Source organism: Lagenorhynchus albirostris, chromosome 2 (genome assembly GCF_949774975.1).
Source record: "Lagenorhynchus albirostris chromosome 2, mLagAlb1.1, whole genome shotgun sequence".
Classification (NCBI taxonomy): Eukaryota; Metazoa; Chordata; class Mammalia; order Artiodactyla; family Delphinidae; genus Lagenorhynchus; species Lagenorhynchus albirostris.
In genome coordinates, this window is record NC_083096.1 from 80,508,117 (window position 1) to 80,528,057 (window position 19,941).

The window sequence follows — 19,941 nt, forward strand, 5'->3', positions numbered from 1 at the left end:
ATATGTATAAAATAGATAGCTAATGAGAACCTGCTGTATAGCACAGGGAACTCTACTTCATTTTGCTGTACAGTAGAAACTAACACAACATTGTAAAACAACTATACCCCAATTTAAAAAAAAAAAGAATCCTCTGTAGTCTCCATTTTACTTAATCCTCAGCTCAGCTGCCTCCCTTTAGAGGATCCCGATAACTCCTTCTGAGGCTCAGGGACAGACACCTGTGATGAGCTGTGATGAAAATGGCAGTGATAAGGAAGAGATGTCATTACACACCACTTGTCTGGCTGCCTTAAAACCCCATGTATCCCTATATTGCATCCTATTGAAATGATCTGGTTTTGTGCCATCTTTTCCCACCATACTGAATACCTGAAGGACAGAGACAAAGCCTTATTGCCTGCTTCCAATGTCTAGTCTCTTATCTGGAAAATTAGGCACTCAAATATTTATGGAAAATTAATTATTCATGTAATATTTATAAGATAATGTTGTAAAAAACCTTTCTAAAGGTTGATGTGTGAGGAATATTATCACCACTACTTGTGGTGCAAAGGTGCCCTTCCCTTGGTACCTCCTGACCCACAGGGCAGAACTGCTTAAGGTAGAAACTGACATTTCCAACCCTTCTCCAAAGGTCTTGCATTCCATCTAATCCCACACTTACTTGGTGGGTATCCGCTGTGAAGGCAGTCCCAAGGTCAAGGCTCTGGGGTCTGGGGCAAGGCCTCATGGTCACACCCTCCTCTTCTTGGCATTGGTGCTTTCCAGAAGAGCGAACCAGCTCTGTGTTCATTCTGTCGATCTCCCTGGCCAGGTGCCCAAGGAGCTCAGGATTAAGTTTACTATTCCCTTCTCTGGTGCTCAGCACCAGCTGTTCTTTGAGGAGGTTGATGATATTGTGGGCATTCTTCAGTTTTCCCTGGAGCTTTCTGAATTCAGCCTGAAGGCTATTCTCATTCGGACCCCCTTTGGCAACCACAGTCTCCACCATCACCTCGCCCTTCTCCTTGTCTTCCTCAATCTCCCATCCATCAGACATTGCTTCTCCCATCTGCTCTTTCAGCTCTGCATTCTCAAGGCAAAGGCTCAGCATGGTGTTCCTACAGGAAACATACATAATCAGGGGCCAGGTCTGGTCTTGGCCTCGGTTCCTAATAGCCCCGTTTACCCACACCTCAGGCCATCAGAGACTCAGAGACACCCCAGAGCATGAAGAGACCTCAGAGACCTACAACAACTCCCTTATTTTATACACGAGGAAACCAAGACTCAGAAAGAGCAAGAGATTACCCGCACTCCCATAGCTACTTGGTGGCAGCATCATCACTAAAAATCTAGGACTCAAGACACCCAGTCTAGTTGTCTTTACTCATGCTTGCAGCCTCATGTTCTAATTTTCAGTGGCCTCCGGAATAAACAAGGGTAACTACACTGTTAAGAAAAAAGTAAAAAGGACATTGGGACAAATTTATTATTATGGATTCTACAGTTCTATTAATTATCATCAGTCACTTTTCAACTACTGGATGAGAAATTTGGACCTAGGAACACAGAAGAAATAAATAACACTAATCACAACTATCATCAAATGTACTTATGTTAATTATTTGCTTTACATCTGGCTCCTGTGATAGGAGATCATCTTCATAAGAACAGGGATTCTGCGTGTCCCATTCACCCTGTACCTCCAGAACCTCCACAGCACCAGCTGCGCATAAAATATTCAATTTGTTGAGGAAATAAAATGGACTAAATAACTAATTTTCACCAAGACATTCTAGACGCAGCCTTTCCTCCCACCGAATATTTCACTAGGATTGGGTGGAAGCAATAAAAAATATGGCTTTAAAAAGGCAATTTACTTAAAAAGGCAGTTCACTTAACCTCTAACACTGACCTAGTGGAGTTACTGGATGCTTACATGAAATTACATACGTGGTATGGCTGGCTCGGCGTCTGCAACAGAGAAGTCATTTAATCCTGCTCATACTAGCTGCAGACCTGAGGAATACTGACAGCAGAATCCTAGGAGGTGCCTGTTTAAAAAGCTTTAGAGCTACGGCCTACACATCGACATTTTACTTAAGTTCCACAGGTGATTCTTAAGCACGCTAAATTGAGAACTGCTGACCAGAAGAGGCAAAGGAAGTAATAATTCATAGCCTGAAGGACCAGCAGTTGGCTATGCCCCTAGACTGGGTTTCTCAGATCCTGAAGTTTTGGAATAGAGCACAGCTTGTCTAGCTTTCAATCAAGGATGAAAATGCCTTAGGACACAGGAATCAGAGAGATCATCTACGAGAGTTTCAATGGAGAAAAGTGGGACAGGTATTTTACCAAAACTGATGTGTAAAAGGGAAAGAAAGGGGCACACGTGTGGTATAAAGAAGAATATTTAATATTATGTCATAACTTTATATTTGCTGTGTTCACAATACAAACTAACAACAGCAATGTTCAACAAAATCTCAAAAGAGGGACTACGAATTACATAGATTCTATCTTCTACAGTATCAGTGGTGCTTCAGGTTGGAGGAAGAGTTCAATCAGTTTTAGGCTAGTAACTCTGAGGAAAAAGGAAAATAATTCATGAAGGTGCTACATTTGGTTGGATTGTATATTCAACTATAGGATCAAAAGAGATGTATTGTTCTCACCCATGATAGCACAACAAAGTTGACACATAACAAAGTTTAAGTCAAACTTAAGCTTTAACTTAAGTAGAATTTAAGAAAAGAAATATCATGATAATTCAGAGTAAAAGAACCAACATTAAGGATGATCACAAGACTATTTCAAAAATTGTTTGACAAAGTATACAGTATAGAAGAAAAAGGTTTATAATTTAATAATTGGGAGCCAGGGGTCTAGCCACGGACTATTATGCAACCTTGAGCAAGTTACCAGAACTTTTTAGGCCAGAGTTTCCTCAACTATGAAATAAGACATTATGCTGGATGTCAAGATCCTCTTCTGTACTAATATCATTCTATGATTCAGGGACATTTAAGTGGCACATAATAGGTAGGGAAACAATAGGGCATGAGTTAGAAGTTGTACATCTGCACAGCTGTGTTCTAAACAGCAGGCCATTATGATTATGACCCTCAGGGATGAATGAATAAGTGGATTAGCCCTATGTTATCAGCATGTTCCCCAAGCATCTTTTGAAAAAAAAGCCATTAAAGACAGAGTGGTCAATCTAGCCAATGAATAAGCTACTTACCACTTTTGCAAAGTAAATAAAACAGCAGAGATTATTAAAATTGCTATTCTGTGATTTAAGGATTTGTGCTACTGAGAGAGAGCTGAGTGGAGGTGGAAGGGCCTCTGTATAAATCCTTCTCCTCATGGACTATTCTGGTTCTGCATATAGCAGTGAAGCATCTTGGGTAGCAGAAGATTCCTCACATGTCACAGTCAATTCAAAAGAGCAATACGAGTCATACAACTAGGAGATTTCCACTCATGACAGTCATATATGTAAGCTAATAATGGACATTATTATACTGAATTAAGACCAGATTTATTTGAATAGTTTGAATGGTAATTATTGATAATCCCCATTATCCAATATTATTAACTTTTCTAAGAATCTGTAGAACAATTAATGCACGGAGCACGGGATGTGGATCAAAAAGCCCCACGGCAGCACAAATGCCTTGGCAGCAGCAAGGTGTGTCCCTTGGCTATGGTAGCCTCTCTGTCAGCAGGCTCCCCTTCTCTGGTGCACATCCTACCTGATGTGGGCCACAGAGGAGAATCCTGCTTCCTCGATTTGAGCCTTTAGCTCCTTCAGTTCCCCCTCAGCTTTCCTCTTCTCCTCTAAGAGCTGATGAATCTCAGCCCTCAGGTGGAGCATCTCCTCCTGAAGACCCCTGTCACTGTCCTCTCCTGTCGTGGACGGAGGGGCAAGAGATACGTTCTGGGTCTCCACAGCTGCCAGGCTTTTCTCCAAAGCTACCTTGATGAGCTGAAAGAAAATCACGGTTTAAAGAAGTTAGTGCATTGAAGAGGATCTACGAGGAACATCAGATCACAAAGGCAGCCTTCTAGGGGACCAAAACAGGCAGACCTAAAAGGAGCTCCCCCTCTAGGACTCCTCAGCCATAAGGGCCCTGGAGACTGGTTTGGGTGAGAGGACATACCACACAAGCAGGGAGAATTGTTGCCATGGGCAGAGGTGGGTGAGGAAAAAAACACAAGCACACAACAAACTTAAAACAAAAGCAAACAAATGAGGTTTAAACAGGACTGGAGAGTGTGGATGCTGTGATCCTTCTCTTTCTGAGGGGACAGAGTTCTCCAGGAGTCTTCTCACAGTCAGGAAGCTTCATCAGCTCAACACTTGAGTCCTTGACTGCAAAGATCATGGCTAAGATACCAAAGCTCAAAGCCTGAGGCTGTAACTCAGACTCCAAAAAGGATGATTACGAGGAAGGATCTGGGCACTCAGGAATCAGGAGTCAGAGTCAGAGAATTAGGGTATAGGCGGAGCTACAGTTAAGACAAAGCAACCTTAATTTCACTGGCAACAGGAGAATCACACTCTACAATTGCTGAGAAGTTAAAGAGAGGCCACCTGCCTAGCAACCAATTTCCCTTGTTGGTTATCACCCTATGCTGATGTTGCCAGCCAAACTCTCTCTACAAATCTAAGCACGTGAGAAGAAAACAAGCAGAAGCAATTTCCCATCACCTTTGTTTTTTGAGGATACTCTTGAAGTTACTCCTTAATATTCAACTAGAGCAGATTGTATAGTTTTTCCTCAGATAATATTTTAGGGCCTCCCTGGTGGCGCAGTGGTTAAGAATCTGCCTGCCAATGCAGGGGACATGGGTTCAAGCCCTGGTCTGGGAAGATCCCACATGTCACGGAGCAGCTGAGCCCATGTGCCAGAACTACTGAGCCTGCGCTCTAGAGCCCGCGAGCCACAACTACTGAGCCCACGTGCCACAACTACTGAGCCCACGTGCCACAACTACTGAAGCCCGCACACCTAGAGCCCACACTCTGCAACAAGAGAAGCCACCGCAATAAGAAGCCCGCGCACAGCAACGAAGACTCAATGCAGCCAAAAATAAAAATAAATAATTTTTTAAATTAATTTTTTAACTTTAAAATTTTATTGTTCGTCTTGGGCTCCTCTCCAGCTTTTCCCATGCTTTTAAAAGTGTAGAAACCAAAACATGAGTATGATAATCTACTTAGTGTATGACTAATCATTTTAGTATGTGAATTACTTGCCTGTCTGTTGAATATTAATCTTATATCCCAATGTCATATTGGCTTATTTTTCCTTTCAGTGGCAGCATTTTTGGGTTTTACTTAACTTCAGGTCAAATTTGACCTCCCAATTTTCCAACTCTCCCCACAGCTATTTCTGGGTCATATTGTTTTCTTTTATCTCTATAAATATAATGACTTGTTCCTGTCACAAATTCATTCCGGCTATACAGAATCATTTCACAATCATCAAAGTCATCAAAATATTTATGTGCATCTCCATAAATCATGTAGCGGCCACTTGACTAGGGATGATTTGTAGAATTAATTATGTGCTTTATTGCTTCAGTTAGGTCAGAAATATTGATATATTGGACAGAACAGGGCTCAGAGGAGCTTAAATGGATCAGTGATCAACAGCTGCTTGGCTTGGCACAAAGCCATTGACTGTTGCCTTGGACCTCGTAACAGCATGATAAAGTCTAGGTTTCAGGTATGTCCTGGGGTTGATTCATATGGCACGGATGTGTAAAAGCATTTAGTAGCATAGCAGTTGAGATTGTAAAGAGATGTGAGAGATACGCACCCACGTCAAAGAAGAAAGAGATGCCTCACACAGGTGCTCATTTCCTAGGCATCAAATCCCACCTGGGGTTGTAAGCCTGAGACTGAGAGGCTCCTGGGAATGTGTTTCTATGGTTCTACTGACAGGCTTAGTTGGACTGGTGGCCATCCCCACATGTGCCACGAAGCACTTGGGTCAAAATAAAGGAAGGGGGACTGGATAAAACCACTTTTGAAAGTTTATGACCTCACCCTTCATTTAAATTATGTGACATTACCTTTCTAAATAAACTCTTTGCAACTAAGTAAACAATGTCATCAGCTTTGAATATGGACACATTTATTCTTTTCTAAACCTTCAGGGTTCCTTCTGCTTAAAAATGTCTAACTTTAATGATACCATCTATTTTTAAAGTGCCTTCTAGATGTATGTTATCTTCTATTGATTTAAATATACCTACTTTCTTTAAAAAGAAAAAATAAGACCCATGGAATGTTAATACCAGAAGGGACCTTAAGGTTCATCTGGTCTGATTTCTTACTTTTAAATGAGAAAATAGAGGTCTGATTTGTTCCCAGGCTAATTTGCCTTTTCATATTTCCATGTCCAAGGGAGTTTACTTTAGCTGCCTTGTCTGTAAAATTTAAATGTAAATGCATGAAAAGTGACTCAGGATCTAACCTTTTTATTTTTTTCTTTAACATCTATGGAAAGCTAGTATTTCTATTGTTTTTCCTGAAGTAAAACCCCAGGGCTTCCAGTGTATGTGCTGGTAGTATGAATCCTTTAGTTCTATTGTTAATTACGTCTCTTATAGGTGGTTGTTGCTGTTGTTATTCTTCACATTTCCTAATTCATCTATTCTATTGCTTCCATGGTATAATTCAACTTTCATGTGTGCTGGTTTTTCATTTGCCCCATGGAGATCAATGTGCAGATCTGATCTCTTATTTGAATAGAGTGGTTTTGTTTTAGCCCTATTCCTTCATACCTCCCACGGTGTAATTCATTTCTCAGACAGCATTAGGGTATTAAAAATGATCTTTTTTCAAGTTCATCACTGACGCTCCTTTGCGGTTTTGCTTGTTGATTAACTTTTCTCCATTGCAAAAATTCGAACGAAGAAAGGCAATGATTGATTACTCTAGTTTCTTTCACAGGAACTAACTTCCTAGGTATTTGTTACAGATCTTACATTTGATTGGGAATGGAATTGTGTGAGAGGTTATCTGAGGACAATTACCATCACGGCCAGGCCTGGCACTTCCTGAGGAGGGTGAGTCCAAAATTAAAGATGAAGCAATCTGCTTTGGCCAAAAGGTGGTTCTTGTCTTAAGAGGCAAAGTTGGATGTGTTTGTTAGGGGAAGTGTGCGTATGCTTGAAGTGGGAAGGGAGCTTGGTGTTGAGGATAAGGTCTACCTCCCAAGGACACAACTAGGAGAAGCTCAGAGCTCAATCTTAAGGGACCAGTTCCCGGGAAACAAGCAAACACATTTTTGAGAATCTGGACACAAAACAGTTATGACAAAACAAGCTTTATTTAATTGGTAGCAGGAGAGTCACACAAACAAACCTCAGAAAAGTTGAAGTAAGTTTACAATGATTTCACACACCTCTTTCCCCAAAACTGAAGATTGATTTTTCAAGGAAAGGGGATACAGAGAAAAACAGTGCTTACCCAAGATATTTTTCATCCAACAGGTAAATACTTGTCTAACTTATTAAGTATCTCCTATGCCAGGTGATAGGGAAGACATTGCAAGGGAAGTACAAATGCCCCAATGTAAAGGTTTATTCCAGGCTTGGACTGACCTCAAAATGTTGTCTGATCATTTTCTCCATGCTTGGCTATAGAAAAGAAGGTTGAGGAAGAAGTGACTTTACAAACCAGTTTCCCTATAACTGAGAAGCAGAGTGAAGAACTCGTGCTATCAGGCATAGTTTGGACCACATCAGTCGGAATCTGGCTCTCTCCATATCCGTGTCTCCTGTTCACTTATTCTGAAGTTAACCCTGACCCAGAGTAGCAATAACCATCAGTGACCTGCTGACATCTCAATCTAGCTCTGTGTTAGAGTGGATATTTTCTCATCCTGCAGATCCTTCTCTCTCACCCAAGATCCTCAGTGAAATCAGGGAGTGAGAGGTAAGGGATCTGTCCAGAGGGGCAGTGGTGTACATAATTAAAGTTACAAGCACCGGTTAGGAGGACTCAGAATAAGCTGTCCAAGCAAAAGGAGAAGTGGAGTTCATGCAGGAACTCAAGGGAGAAGTTAGGGTCAGGTGTGTCTAGAGCAGCAAAAAGGGAATCTTGGTAGAAGGTAAAGAAACTGTGCTGAGGATGTGAGGTATTCCAGACAATTGCTTGTGTCCTCAAGAGTCAAAGACTGTGCCAAATCCTGTGAGATTTGGGGACTGCTCACTTGGGTCTTTCTGTTGGTTTATTAGACGTCGCCTCTTTTTCTTATGCAGGAGATGAAGAGGCAGACCCAGAAAGCCTCATGTCCCCTATAGTTTCCCTAATAGCTCCAAGGAGCCTATCACTGGAAAAGCCCAGCCAGCTGCTTCTGCAGAAGGACAGATACCAATGATCCACTTTCCCCTTAAAAACTCAGAGAGTCGGGCTTCCTCGGTGGCGCAGTCGTTGAGAGTCCGCCTGCTGATGCAGGGGACATGGGTTCGTGCCCCGGTCCAGGAAGATCCGACATGCCGCGGAGCGGCTGGGCCCGTGAGCCATGGCTGCTGAGCCTGTGCGTCCGGAGCCTGTGCTCCGCAACGGGAGAGGCCACAACAGTGAGAGGCCTGCGTATGGCAAAACAAAACAAAACAAACAAAAAAAACCTCAGAGAGTCGCAGGCCTGGTCCTTCCAGGACATGTGATTGCTAAATGTCACTGGGCAAGGTGAAGACACATAGGAGTTCCAGTGGGTGCTATGGGATCACTATTGGTGACTTAATCTCTGAGGTCTAGGACATTCTGCTCTTGAGCTTGAGAAAATGCTGGTTACACCTTCCAGTGCTGGTTGGTGGGAACAATGTTTTAGCCTTGGGTACCAAGTTCTGAGGTTTGACAGGGGCTTGCTCTTGAAGTGTCATCTGCTGGTCATTGACGTGTCACAACCTGGGTAGATTGTCAGGTTGCCCAACGAGGTTCTCTTTTATATAGTGAGACTTCACTGAGAATGATCCCTGCTTTGGAAGCATTCCGTTCCTCTTGGAGTTCCTCAGAAAACACTCTCCTGAAGCAGGTCCTAGGCCTGCCACCTCCCCAAGCAGCCCTTCGATGACTCCCTGTCTTCTGTGATGTGTTTCAGTTACAAAAGCCCAAGAGTGTAAGTGTTCAGGTCTTGTTGTAAGTAAAAATTCTTCTGAAGCTACAGCTATAGACGGTACATAGGAGCAAAGGAGGGTAGGAGGAGGCAGGGAGCAGGAACACAAGATACAAGGAGTAAAAAGGGTGGATTGGAAAGAAAAATGGAGTGAGGATAGGGGTTGGCAAGGTGGCTGGGAGGGCAGGAAGAAGACTGGGAAGTGGTTTATCTCAAAAGATAGCTTCTCACTCCAGGCCCACAAGGGCTGCAGGAGACCACCAGTCCGCAAAGGGCTACGAGCTCTGCACCCTGGGGCCCCAGTACCTGACTTGGACTTACTTGCTGGTGGCTATTGTGTGCAGCCTCCTCCTCGATACTGTCGGTGAACTCTGTGCTCGCATCCTCTGTGTCGTCCCCTGCAGCTGCACCTAGAAGTAGGTCCAGAAGACAAAGGTGACTCCCTTCACACGTGCCTTCCAGACAGCAGCTAAAATTACACTCTTTTTGCCATCCGCCTCTGATTTCTTCCCTTCCCCACATGGATGGCCCCCTAGCCAGCAGGGCTGACACGCAAAGCAGCACCGAGGTACCAACTCTGTAGAAAAGCTTCTTCACCATATCACTGATACCTTCTTGCTAACACTCAAGCTTAAACCTCAAAACATAAGCTGGCTTGACTGCACAGACCTGTACTTAAGAAGCAGACTGTTAGATAGAGTGGTTACCCCCCTCACTTATTTCCAGAAAGCCAGAATTATTCTCCTCCAGCCACTGACTGTCTATGTAATAACTTTCCCTGTTGTGACATGGGCCCAACGTGACAACTTTTTCCCACCATCGAGTGCTGAGAGGGTTCCTGATTTCCTTGGGATTAGGGCAGCCCGGCTCCTCTCACACTTTTCCATTGCTGGGATCAGTCATGAGTGGGGTGATAATCTCGCTGAGGAACCCTCCTCTAAGGGTCCTGTGTCCTACAGAAGCTCAGGTCTAGTCCAGCCCCGTGGCAGAGAACAGTTCAGCTGTTTCCTAACCCCTTCCTCTAACCTCCCCTCCTCCCACCTCCCTCAAACTCTTGTCCAATGCCAACATCCTGTGCCTGAAGGGTTTCCTGCACTGCTTTGTCCAAATGGAATTTAATCCGTTCTTCCATTCCCCAAAGGTGAACACAGTCACCCTGGGGTGCAAACATCTATGCCCTGCACTAAGGAACAAGTAGTTGCAGTTTATGGTCCAGGTAAAGGTCTAGGGCAGTGCTGACCAATAGAACTTTCTGTGATTTCATGTCTCTGCTGTTGAATTCAGTAGGCAGTAGTCACATGTGACTACTGAGGACTTGAAATGTGGCTAGCATGACTGAGGAACTGATTTTTTAATTTAATTTAAATTAATTTAATTCAAATACCCACACATGGCTGGTGGCTACCATATCAGACAGCACAAATCTAGGGCATTTCTTCTTCTCCACATCTGTTAAAATAAGGCCATTCATCAAATTTTAGATTGACACCTGTGGCCCACATTACTGATTTCTTCTGAAAGTGTAGGAATTTATAGTGGTTAATTCATTTGGAAACCAAAGAAAATCTACCGTGACACTCCCCGGGTCTTACAGAATCTGCCCAAGTTAGAGAATTTTGAGATCTAGTTCTGACCCTGGCCTCGGCAACCAACCTGTTAAAACTCCTCTTATGACCGCTGGGAAACCTGAGCCTCAAAGAGATTAGGTGGCTTGACCTAGGTTACGTAGCTACTTCTGGGTAAGAGCTGTGCGGAGATGGCATGTCTCTGGGCTTTCAGGCAGAGGCAACTCACTGTTCCCTCTGGTGACAAATCAGATCTTTGTCTCTTCCTCCAAGAGCAAAGAACCTGCTCTTGAGCTCAGACGTCTGTGAATGAAAGGCTCTGCATGAATAATGAGCATTCACTACCCTCAACAGGTAAGGTGAACAGGGCCAGTTCACACTTACGTTCCATCTCTTGGCATCTGCAAGTTTATACCAGGGATTTGCAATGGCCCAGGCCAATCTCATTAAAGTCCTAACAGCTTAATCTTTTGACTTAGTCCCTGGTCTTTACTGTGAATGTTGTGTTAACTTTGGACTAAGGCAGTACCCTATTCAATAAAGCCCTACTCACAAGGAGGCACCTTTACCATTCAGCATCTTTAGAGATCCTTGGCAGGCTGCGTATAGTAGCGATTTCCAATACTTACTTTTTCAAACCAGCCCTAGAACCATCTTATTCAGAACACTGGTTGTGTAGAGGTGAATGAACACACTTCCTAAGCTGTGGCTGTTTTGGAAACTCACTGAACCCAGGATGCTAATTCACTTGAGGACATCCCTATCATATTACGCTCATTTTGGAAAATCTTTCCCTGTACAGCAATAGAGATCAGCACAGTTTTCTCTCCCTGCAAAGAAAATGAATTGTCCCACTCAGTGATAGATTAAGAAAACACACTTTTCACATTGTTTCCCTTCTGAGTGTTGGACTAGAGAATGATCCTGTGGTTGAAGAAGGTTCAGCTCTATGAGGTCAGGATCCTCACCCCCATACCACTCTGGGCCCACATCCCATGATGATTCCTGTACTAGGTTCCAGAAGTAGGGTAAGTGGGGATTAGAAAGAGTGATTGTCCCTGGCCTTGAAGGCTTTTGTCTAACCCTTTCTACCCTCCACTTACCTTTGTCAACCTTTCTGATGCCACATCTCCATCTCTACATAATGTTCTCTCTTTAATTCACTCTGGGGCAGGATACCATGATTCTGACTTCATCAGGAGTTAAGTGGAGACAAAGCAAAAATGCCCGTTTCATCCTGACATTCTACTACTAGGGGTTTTGTTTTCCTCATTCATTTTTTCATCTAGCTTAGTCTGCCATACTTCCTTCAGGGCAGCTTTAAGGGTTGCTCAGCCCTTTACCAATCTGAATTAAAATGCTAAAGCCTTTTTTGTGTGTGTTTGTTTGAGGGGTAAAGTTAAAAAAAAATTATAGAAAACATTGGAATAAGTTATCCCACACAAGGTCCTATCTATAAGTTTATATAAGCCGTTCCTCTTTGTTTTTACCATTTCTGTTTTTTTTTTAAATGACAGTAAAGGACTTCTCTTTTGTGGAGGATACCCTTTTCTATGCTTTCACAAAGCAACAAAACACTGTCTTCAGAACTAAGTTGGAATAGTACTTTAAATTTCTAATTTAAAGGTACTATATATTGATGGAGTGCTTATGTTTGATAAATAAATAAAATGGTCTGCCACCTTTAGAATTTCTGAAAGCTAAGAATCTGTTTATTCAAATTTAACTTGCTTCTCCAGGTTTTATCTCCAGGATTAAGTTTTACATGTTAGACTGGAAATTTTATTAAAACCTTTTATTTGAGGCTTTGATGGTAGTTTCTCAAGTTGTGGTTCTTCCAAGTTTCTAGGCTCTGAACTACACATAATGGAGATGGTACCAAAACTTCCCTTTCTTAAGATTTAGAAAATTATTTTCTACCAACTACCTGACTCTATAAAGTGTATAGAAATAAACTTCTATAATACTATAAAATCCTTGGGCAAAAATTTAAGTGGTATGTAAAAACAAGGTCTTTTTTTTTCATCATTGAGGCAAAAATTCATACTTCTGTGCTTTCTAAATTGAGGATGGCATAATTATTGAGAACATGGACTCTGGAGCCAGATTGTCTAGGTTAGATTTTTGCTCCCATCATTAGATACGTGACTTTAGACAAATCAGCACCTTTCTGTAACTCAGTTCCATCACTTATTAATTAGGGTTAATAGTAATATCCACTCCATACACCTGTCAACTTTCAAGGGTTTGGTGCTTTTGAAGGGCTTAGAATAGTGGTTGGCATATACTGTGTACTCAGTATATTGCATTATTATTATTGTTTTAAATTATTGTTGGTAAACTGGTCTATGGGCTGAAAAGTTGAGGGTAGAAAAAGACCGTAGAATCTAAAAGTACTCAGCAGAAGAAAATTCTATACCTAATGTTTTTACTGGATGATCTTAACTGAGTCTATCTGTACTTCTTCACTGCTGAATATGTTTCCCCAACAGGAGGTTTGAAGTAACACTCTTATGTTCTCCCTACTTTGCAGGATAGTTGAAAAAACACAGATCTATCAGTAGATTAAGATGAACTCTTTTGAATAGGTTTTACAAATAGGATTCATCATCATTAAATAATAACTGCCTTAAAACTCCATCATGCACAAATAAGCCTTGAGGGAAAGTCATGAAGTGTTATTTTAATTCTCAGTAATGAGTCCCAACGGGGCTGCAACAAGACCATATTCTCCAAATTCTACTCTACCATCATTATTGTTTCCTTTTTAAGCCATTTATATGCAACCAACAGAAAAGGAGTAATATTTTCCCATAAAGTTACTCAGAACATAGGAGTCCTATTTGACTAATTTTGAAAGAGGATTCAAAGAGCTAAACTTTACAGCACGAACAAGTTTGCAGTGACGAGCGCCCGGCTGTTTTTCCCTCAGTGCCAGGCTCTTATGTCCTCTGGGCTCACCTCACTTTCACTCCTAGGCACTCTGCCATGTGCTCATTACAAGAACTCTCACCTGTTCACATCATGAACCAACTATTGATGACTTAAATATTATGATGCTACATGAGAGGATCCAAGAAAAAAGGTCTCCTATCAAACTGCAGTATTACCTGCATCCATTCCCTTCTGGACCATAAGAAAACTTTAAGATTTCATATAATCTTCCATAAGCTTCTGCCAAGAAATAAAATTCTTAAACTAGACAGATTCTGATATTGGAACTGAAGTAGCTAGAAATCTGTTGTCTGCAGTCAAGCCCCTTCATGGTATATCTTTGTCTTTAAATTGCAATATCTCTTAGGTACCCTTCCAGCTTACAAGCTTACAATTCAGAAGGCAACTGTTTTCAGTGACTTAAAAGTCTGTAATGTCAAGGAATTCTTCCTGCTTATGATCTCTTTTTTCCTCAAAGAACACAAGAAACAGGCCTTTCCAGGAATATACACAGGGACAGCACCACCCACCAAAACAATGGACTCCTCAAATTTTCATCCCACTTTCTACTACTCTCCTTCAGCAAGGAGAGCAAGAAATGTTTTTTGAAGGTAAAGTAGTCCATTTCACATTTCTGGGGGAAGCACAACGCTGTTTCTTTAGTCTCACTTCCTTGAGAGTAGAAAAATTCAGGTTTCTTCCTCATCCTTTAGTTAAATTTCCTGAGCCTTATTTGACTTGGAATTTTAGTACAATAATCAATAGACTGATTCTCCTATAAGAAAAAAAAAAAGATATGAGCTTTCTCTACTTTTCTCATAAATCTTTTAAGAATGAAACCAAATAGTTACTGTTTGGCCTTTGATAATTTTATTGGATCAGTGACAATTTTCTGTGTCTCAACTATAGCTGAAATTCTAACACTTATATATAAAAAAGTACACGCTCCATTTCAGCACAAATGTTAACACAATTTAACACAACACAGTGCCATGAAGAAATGAATTATTTACAGCTTGTTTTGGTGGGGAAATAGTCCTAGAAATAATCTAGCACCACCACGTTACTGGATTATTTAACACATCACTTCCTTCTTCATTTAAATTGTTATGAATCACTCTAATTTTTCTCAACAGCCCTAAGGCCAAAACTTTAAGTGGTAAAAGTAAACCTGCTTTTATTATCAAACTGATAGTACTTCATGGAAACAGACAGAAATTCATGGTTTATAAAACATACTTGTATATATACATGCCTCTAAAGTTCACAGATTGAGAGACAGGTTGGTATTTCAGAGCAGTGATTTTGATAATTGCAAAAGGAAGCACTGTATACTCATGTAATATACCAAAAACAAACCTACATGCATTTCCTAGACAATCATGAGTTCTCAAAGGGAACAAGGAAGTCCATTTGGTTCATGTACTTAATTAACAACCCTACTCTTCATATTACTTTAGATCAAATATTTTCTGATGTTGATGAACTTTCTATTTTATCCTTCCAGCTTTAGCAAGAAGAAAACAGTATGATACAGATTTTTATTTCTGGAATTTGACTTTAAACAACAAAAAGGGAAAGTAATGCAAAAAGAATTAGTATGTCACTTTATAAGTTTAATTATTCTTATTTGAAATATGATAAAATTAGTATTGTCAGCTCTACAGTTTTGTGTCCCTTCCACTTCCCATCCTTTGCTGGAAGCAAATTATAAATTTGCTTTATTTGGGAAATTTCTTTGGGAAATTCATCCTGGCTCAGTGATTACATAGAAAGAAGTTGAGAACTTACCTTCTGTCAATACTCAAACTACTTAAAAGCAACATGGTAGTCTTTCAATCATAATAAAAAAGGCTTAAAAAAGTTATTGCTCCAAAAGTCTAGTGGGAGGGTGGCTTAAATCCATAGTCCAAAAAGCATTAAGATGCAGAAACTATTACCCCACAGAAATCACTCTGATGTACTGTCCCACTGACCCATTCCTTCTGTTTTTTAATTGGGTTGCCTTATATGTGGCTCCATATTCCCAGCTATTCTTTCTACAGTACAAATGGTTCTATACTACCAAAGGGAGAAGAAAAGCTCTCTGAGCTCTACCCCAAAGAGAAATGAGAAAATACTCTATATGATTGTATCTCAGAGGATGTTAGTATCTGAAAAAAAAAGCTAACTTCATTTATCCCACCTCTAGCGCCATTTCTGTAAGGCAGGATGGAAAATGGACTTTAAAAGTGTGTGGGTCACTGTATTCCTTCCCGACTCCCTAGGAAGTTTGTCATATATCCCTGCACACTGCCTGCAGGCCTCTAGAATTACTACTGAGACCCTAGTTGAAGAGGCAACTTGAGTTTTTCAGGGACATGAAGACTCTGACTTCTTCAAATAAAAAGACCAAGAAACCAGAAAACAGTAACTTTATCCTAACAACAGGAACTAGAGTTTTCCAATACTAGCTCAAGGAAAGCAAAGGTATTAAATTATAGTTTCCTCTAGGGCTTACAGTCCAAAGGGAAGTGACTTTAGGTAGGTCAGTCAACCTTTATTCCTCAATGAAAGGAGCAATTTGGGGTGTAATCTGATCTATTCCTTCTTTCCCTAATCAGAAGACTCTAGATCCAACGAGAAGACTGAAGCAGAGAGAACTGAAATCAACTTTCTTGAACTGTTTTGAAGCTATGAACCAAACCTCTCAACCAGACACTGAATTAGAAGCCTAAGTAAGCATAAAACTGATAGGTCTTTTATATATATATCTGCCATTTATGTATAATCTGTGCAAGTAGAATAAACGAAAGAACCTCCTAAGGAAACTCGCGGCTTGGATCTAATATCCTATCCAGGGCAAGATTTTCTTGATCTTTAACAGATCTCTCACTATACATAATGACCAAGACAAATCTTTTAAAAATATGAAGGAGGAACCAAAAATGTTGCTACCATCCACAACTGAATGAAGAGAGGTGGGTGTGGGAGAGGGTTGGGTCAGGGGGGATAAGGATAGACGTACACCCCATCAAAGTAAGAGGTTGACAATGTTAAAATAGTCCCATCAGGCCTTTTCAGAAAAAGTTATAACTTGGCTAAATAGCTAAAAAGAGAACACCAGAAAAATGTCGATTTATACTAGGCACTAACCATCACCAGACTTCAATGATATAGTTTAAACCTGTAATAGAAAAGAGTTTAGGGGAAATATCTGTCAAAAGGACTCCATTTCACTCATTAAATAAATCTTTTTGGAGGTCCTTTTCAACTCTCTAGCTCTAAAAACTATAGACTTCAACTACCCTGACCTCTTACAACCATTACAACCAAAAAGGAAATGTGAGAAAGACCAAATCCATCAATATGCATTTTTTTCAATTTAAGTTCTATGCTTCCAATTAAGCATAGCCTGAGTGAGAATTTCATTTCATTTTCTTTCACGCTTTTTATTCAAGCACAAGGTTCTATAAGCACACAATGCTTTATCTAAAATTATTGTAAGGTTGAAAAATGCTTGGCAAAAGTAGAATAATTCAGTAAGAGAAAATGTCTGTGCCCCTGAAGAGAGAATGGAATCATATTATAGCATGCTAAATATGATTATATGAATGATGTGGCCAAAGCATCATCTATCTGTGGGATACAGAACAAAATTCATTAGAATCATGTTCTCTAATAAGATGCCAAGTTACCACACAAAATTGTTAGACCAGCAAGCTCTCTCCAGTTAGCACTGTTTGCAAGCCCCATTCCAGCTATGCAGACCAGAAAGTCAGTACCAGATTTTAGTCACATCTACATTATCAAGACCACACTTTTAATTTCTCTTGTGCCACTAAATCACCTAATTTTCTAAAATGTTTCCCGAGGACCAATATCAAAGGTAAGTAGCTATAGCACAAGTTACTCTATCTTTTCAAGATCCAAATCAGGACTACAATTCACTCACTTTCTCCCCCAATCTACGTATTTTGTTCATTGTCCAGTAGGAAGCTGAGTTTCTCATTATTCACCCCACTACCTTAATATTTCTAACACTTAGCAACTGTTCAAGATAACAAGGGAAATTCCTATTCTCGTTGGAGAATGACAGAAGTAGTAGTTTACATAAATTACTGTAATCACTATGAGCCATTAGAACCCAAATATCACCCGTGGTTGAATCTTAATAGGAAACTTAGAAAGTGTCATTGGTCTATTAGTAAAAATAAGGAAAGGCATTTCTTAAATGCCTTGTAATCATATGACAGGCTAGCCTTTGGTGGGGTGATATTTCTACAGCTCGATTACCCTCCTCTCTACTTCTACAATGTTACAGAGCTTTGTGCAGGAAAGGGTCACTAAACATTGGAAGACTAAAAAAAAATGGATGATTCTGCTTATACTTCCAATCTCCTTTCTTAAAGGACCCCTGTACCACCCAAAGCCTATTAAAACTGAAAAGCTTTTCATTAAGAGGAAAGCTTACGGCTACCAATCTTTTACAAACTATCAATTCTTAATCAGAGGATTCCATGGTGTTTCTCCAGTAGAATATTTTCTTCCCTGTCCATTTTAGAGTGACAGATGCTCTGTTACAGGCATGGCTAAGGTTACAGAAACTTGGACAGAATTTATAAGGTAAGCAAGCCATGTCAACACATGAATGTAAAAGAAATAAAAGTGTCATATGAAAAATGGAGGGAAGAAAGAAAAACCATTGTGCTCCACCTCGTTTAGAAAGGGTACTCGGTCACATTTCTGGGGCTGAAGAGCCTCAATCCCTATTCACCAAATTCCATGTTTAAAAACTGAAACCTGAGCTTCTAATCTAGGAAATTAATTCCAGCAGAAATAACAAACCTCATGGGTTAGCAAGGTTACCAAGTAACCTTGGTTACTTTTTATACTCTTGACATGTAAGATACCAGAAGTATAATCTCAAGGGCCCCCTTCCTTACATCTGTCATGTTGAAATAAGAAAGCATTGAGACAATGACCAAAACCTAGAAAGATCTGCGACATTTCTTTCTAAACTATTCAAACACATCAAAGCCAGAAGCCTATTACTTATTGTAATATGGAGAAATGCAAAAGCACTAAAAAGTAAAAAATACAGGACTCCATCTAGTGCCATTACCAAATGAAAAAAATACAAGAAATATTTTCTTCTAGTCATAATGAGTTATTTGGTGAAATACTGAATTTAAAAGGGGACATTACGTTTGAAATTATCTTTTTATATAGAGAATTCTGACTCTCGAAGACCTGGGAGCTTTCTTAAAGTTGTGTTCTGACTAAATACTATACCCTTAGTTTAAAGAAAAAAATTTTAATGGCATCTAATCTGCATCTAATCTAATTTCGCTGTTATTCAATAATCAACTCTGAAACAATATTAGAGGTAAAGGTTTACTATAAACACTTTAACAGTCTTTGCCTCTGCTCTTTAACTTGGCCTTCCGAATACTTTCAGTCTTCTATTGCAAGACTTGGGTTTGGTTACCTTCTGATAAGGATTATACCACTTTTGCAAAGTCATTCTTATAGGGTCTCAATCTCTTATCTCTCTCTTATCTTGAAACTTTGATTAAAAAATTGCTCGCACTCAAAGAGCAGGAGTTGATTGAATGGCAAAAATAATACACACGCATGCATTTATGACATGATATGGAACATATGAAATGGACTGTGAAAGTGGGGGAGGAATAAACTTTATTGGCCTGTAGAAGGGATGAGGGAAAAGAAGGAAGGGCTGGGGAAAAGAATGAAAACAGGTGGGAAAACTAAAATGGAATGATTAATAGTGTGCAAATATACTTTGTAACCCCCACGATTCAACTTGGAGACAGCTAGGTACAGTGAAATACAGGTAGACTAAAGTGAGTTTCACTTTGTAGTTGATGCTACTTGTACCAGTTCTATCATTAGTAAGTCACTGTTTAATTCTGCCAAAGTCAGACAAGGCTCTCTGGTTAGTGCAAACAAGGGTCTCCATCCTGGGCTGCAGTCTGACCCGCCAGTGCTCAGAAGGCATGCTCGTGACGAACTCGCACACTTTCCAGTTCCCCACCTCCAATGGCGGCCAGGGTCTCCAGCCTGCTTAAGCGCTCCAGGCTTCTTCCAAGAACTTCTTCTAGCCGACTGCGTATCACCTGGGCCCCTTCTAGTTCCACCTGCAGAGTTCGGTCTCTCTCAGAGCTGATTAAACATGCCATACATGGAAGGAAAATGGATTAGCCATCAATGTAATGAGTCCATAGATGCTTCCAAAGAGCCATCAGTGCCACTCTGAGCCATGAGACTTTCGGAGTAATTGTTCTCTAGGACACAGTAAATGAATGTGGTCTTTG

The 19,941-nt window shown here is 40.5% G+C and overlaps 1 protein-coding gene across 45 annotated transcripts in view; it reads right to left on the bottom strand.

Annotated features, from left to right (window-relative positions):
- The window catches only part of PDE4DIP (phosphodiesterase 4D interacting protein), a 223,359-nt gene that overhangs the window by 43,992 nt on the left and 159,426 nt on the right, over positions 1–19,941 (bottom strand). For 40 of the 45 annotated variants that reach the window (XR_009538790.1, XR_009538791.1, XM_060139176.1 and 37 more), the window contains 4 exons: positions 19,662–19,789; positions 9,447–9,535; positions 3,744–3,976; positions 668–1,103 (listed from right to left, as the gene is read on the bottom strand). Coding sequence is in view for 43 of the 45 variants with exons in the window: in XM_060139176.1 (XP_059995159.1) it covers positions 668–1,103; positions 3,744–3,976; positions 9,447–9,535; positions 19,662–19,789 (886 nt within the window). In the remaining 2 variants the exon portion in view is untranslated. Of the gene's footprint in view, positions 1–667; positions 1,104–2,380; positions 2,570–3,743; positions 3,977–7,315; positions 9,177–9,446; positions 9,536–19,286; positions 19,790–19,941 lie in introns of those variants that run through there. The other 5 variants (XM_060139207.1, XM_060139200.1, XM_060139197.1 and 2 more) reach the window with 4 other exon arrangements.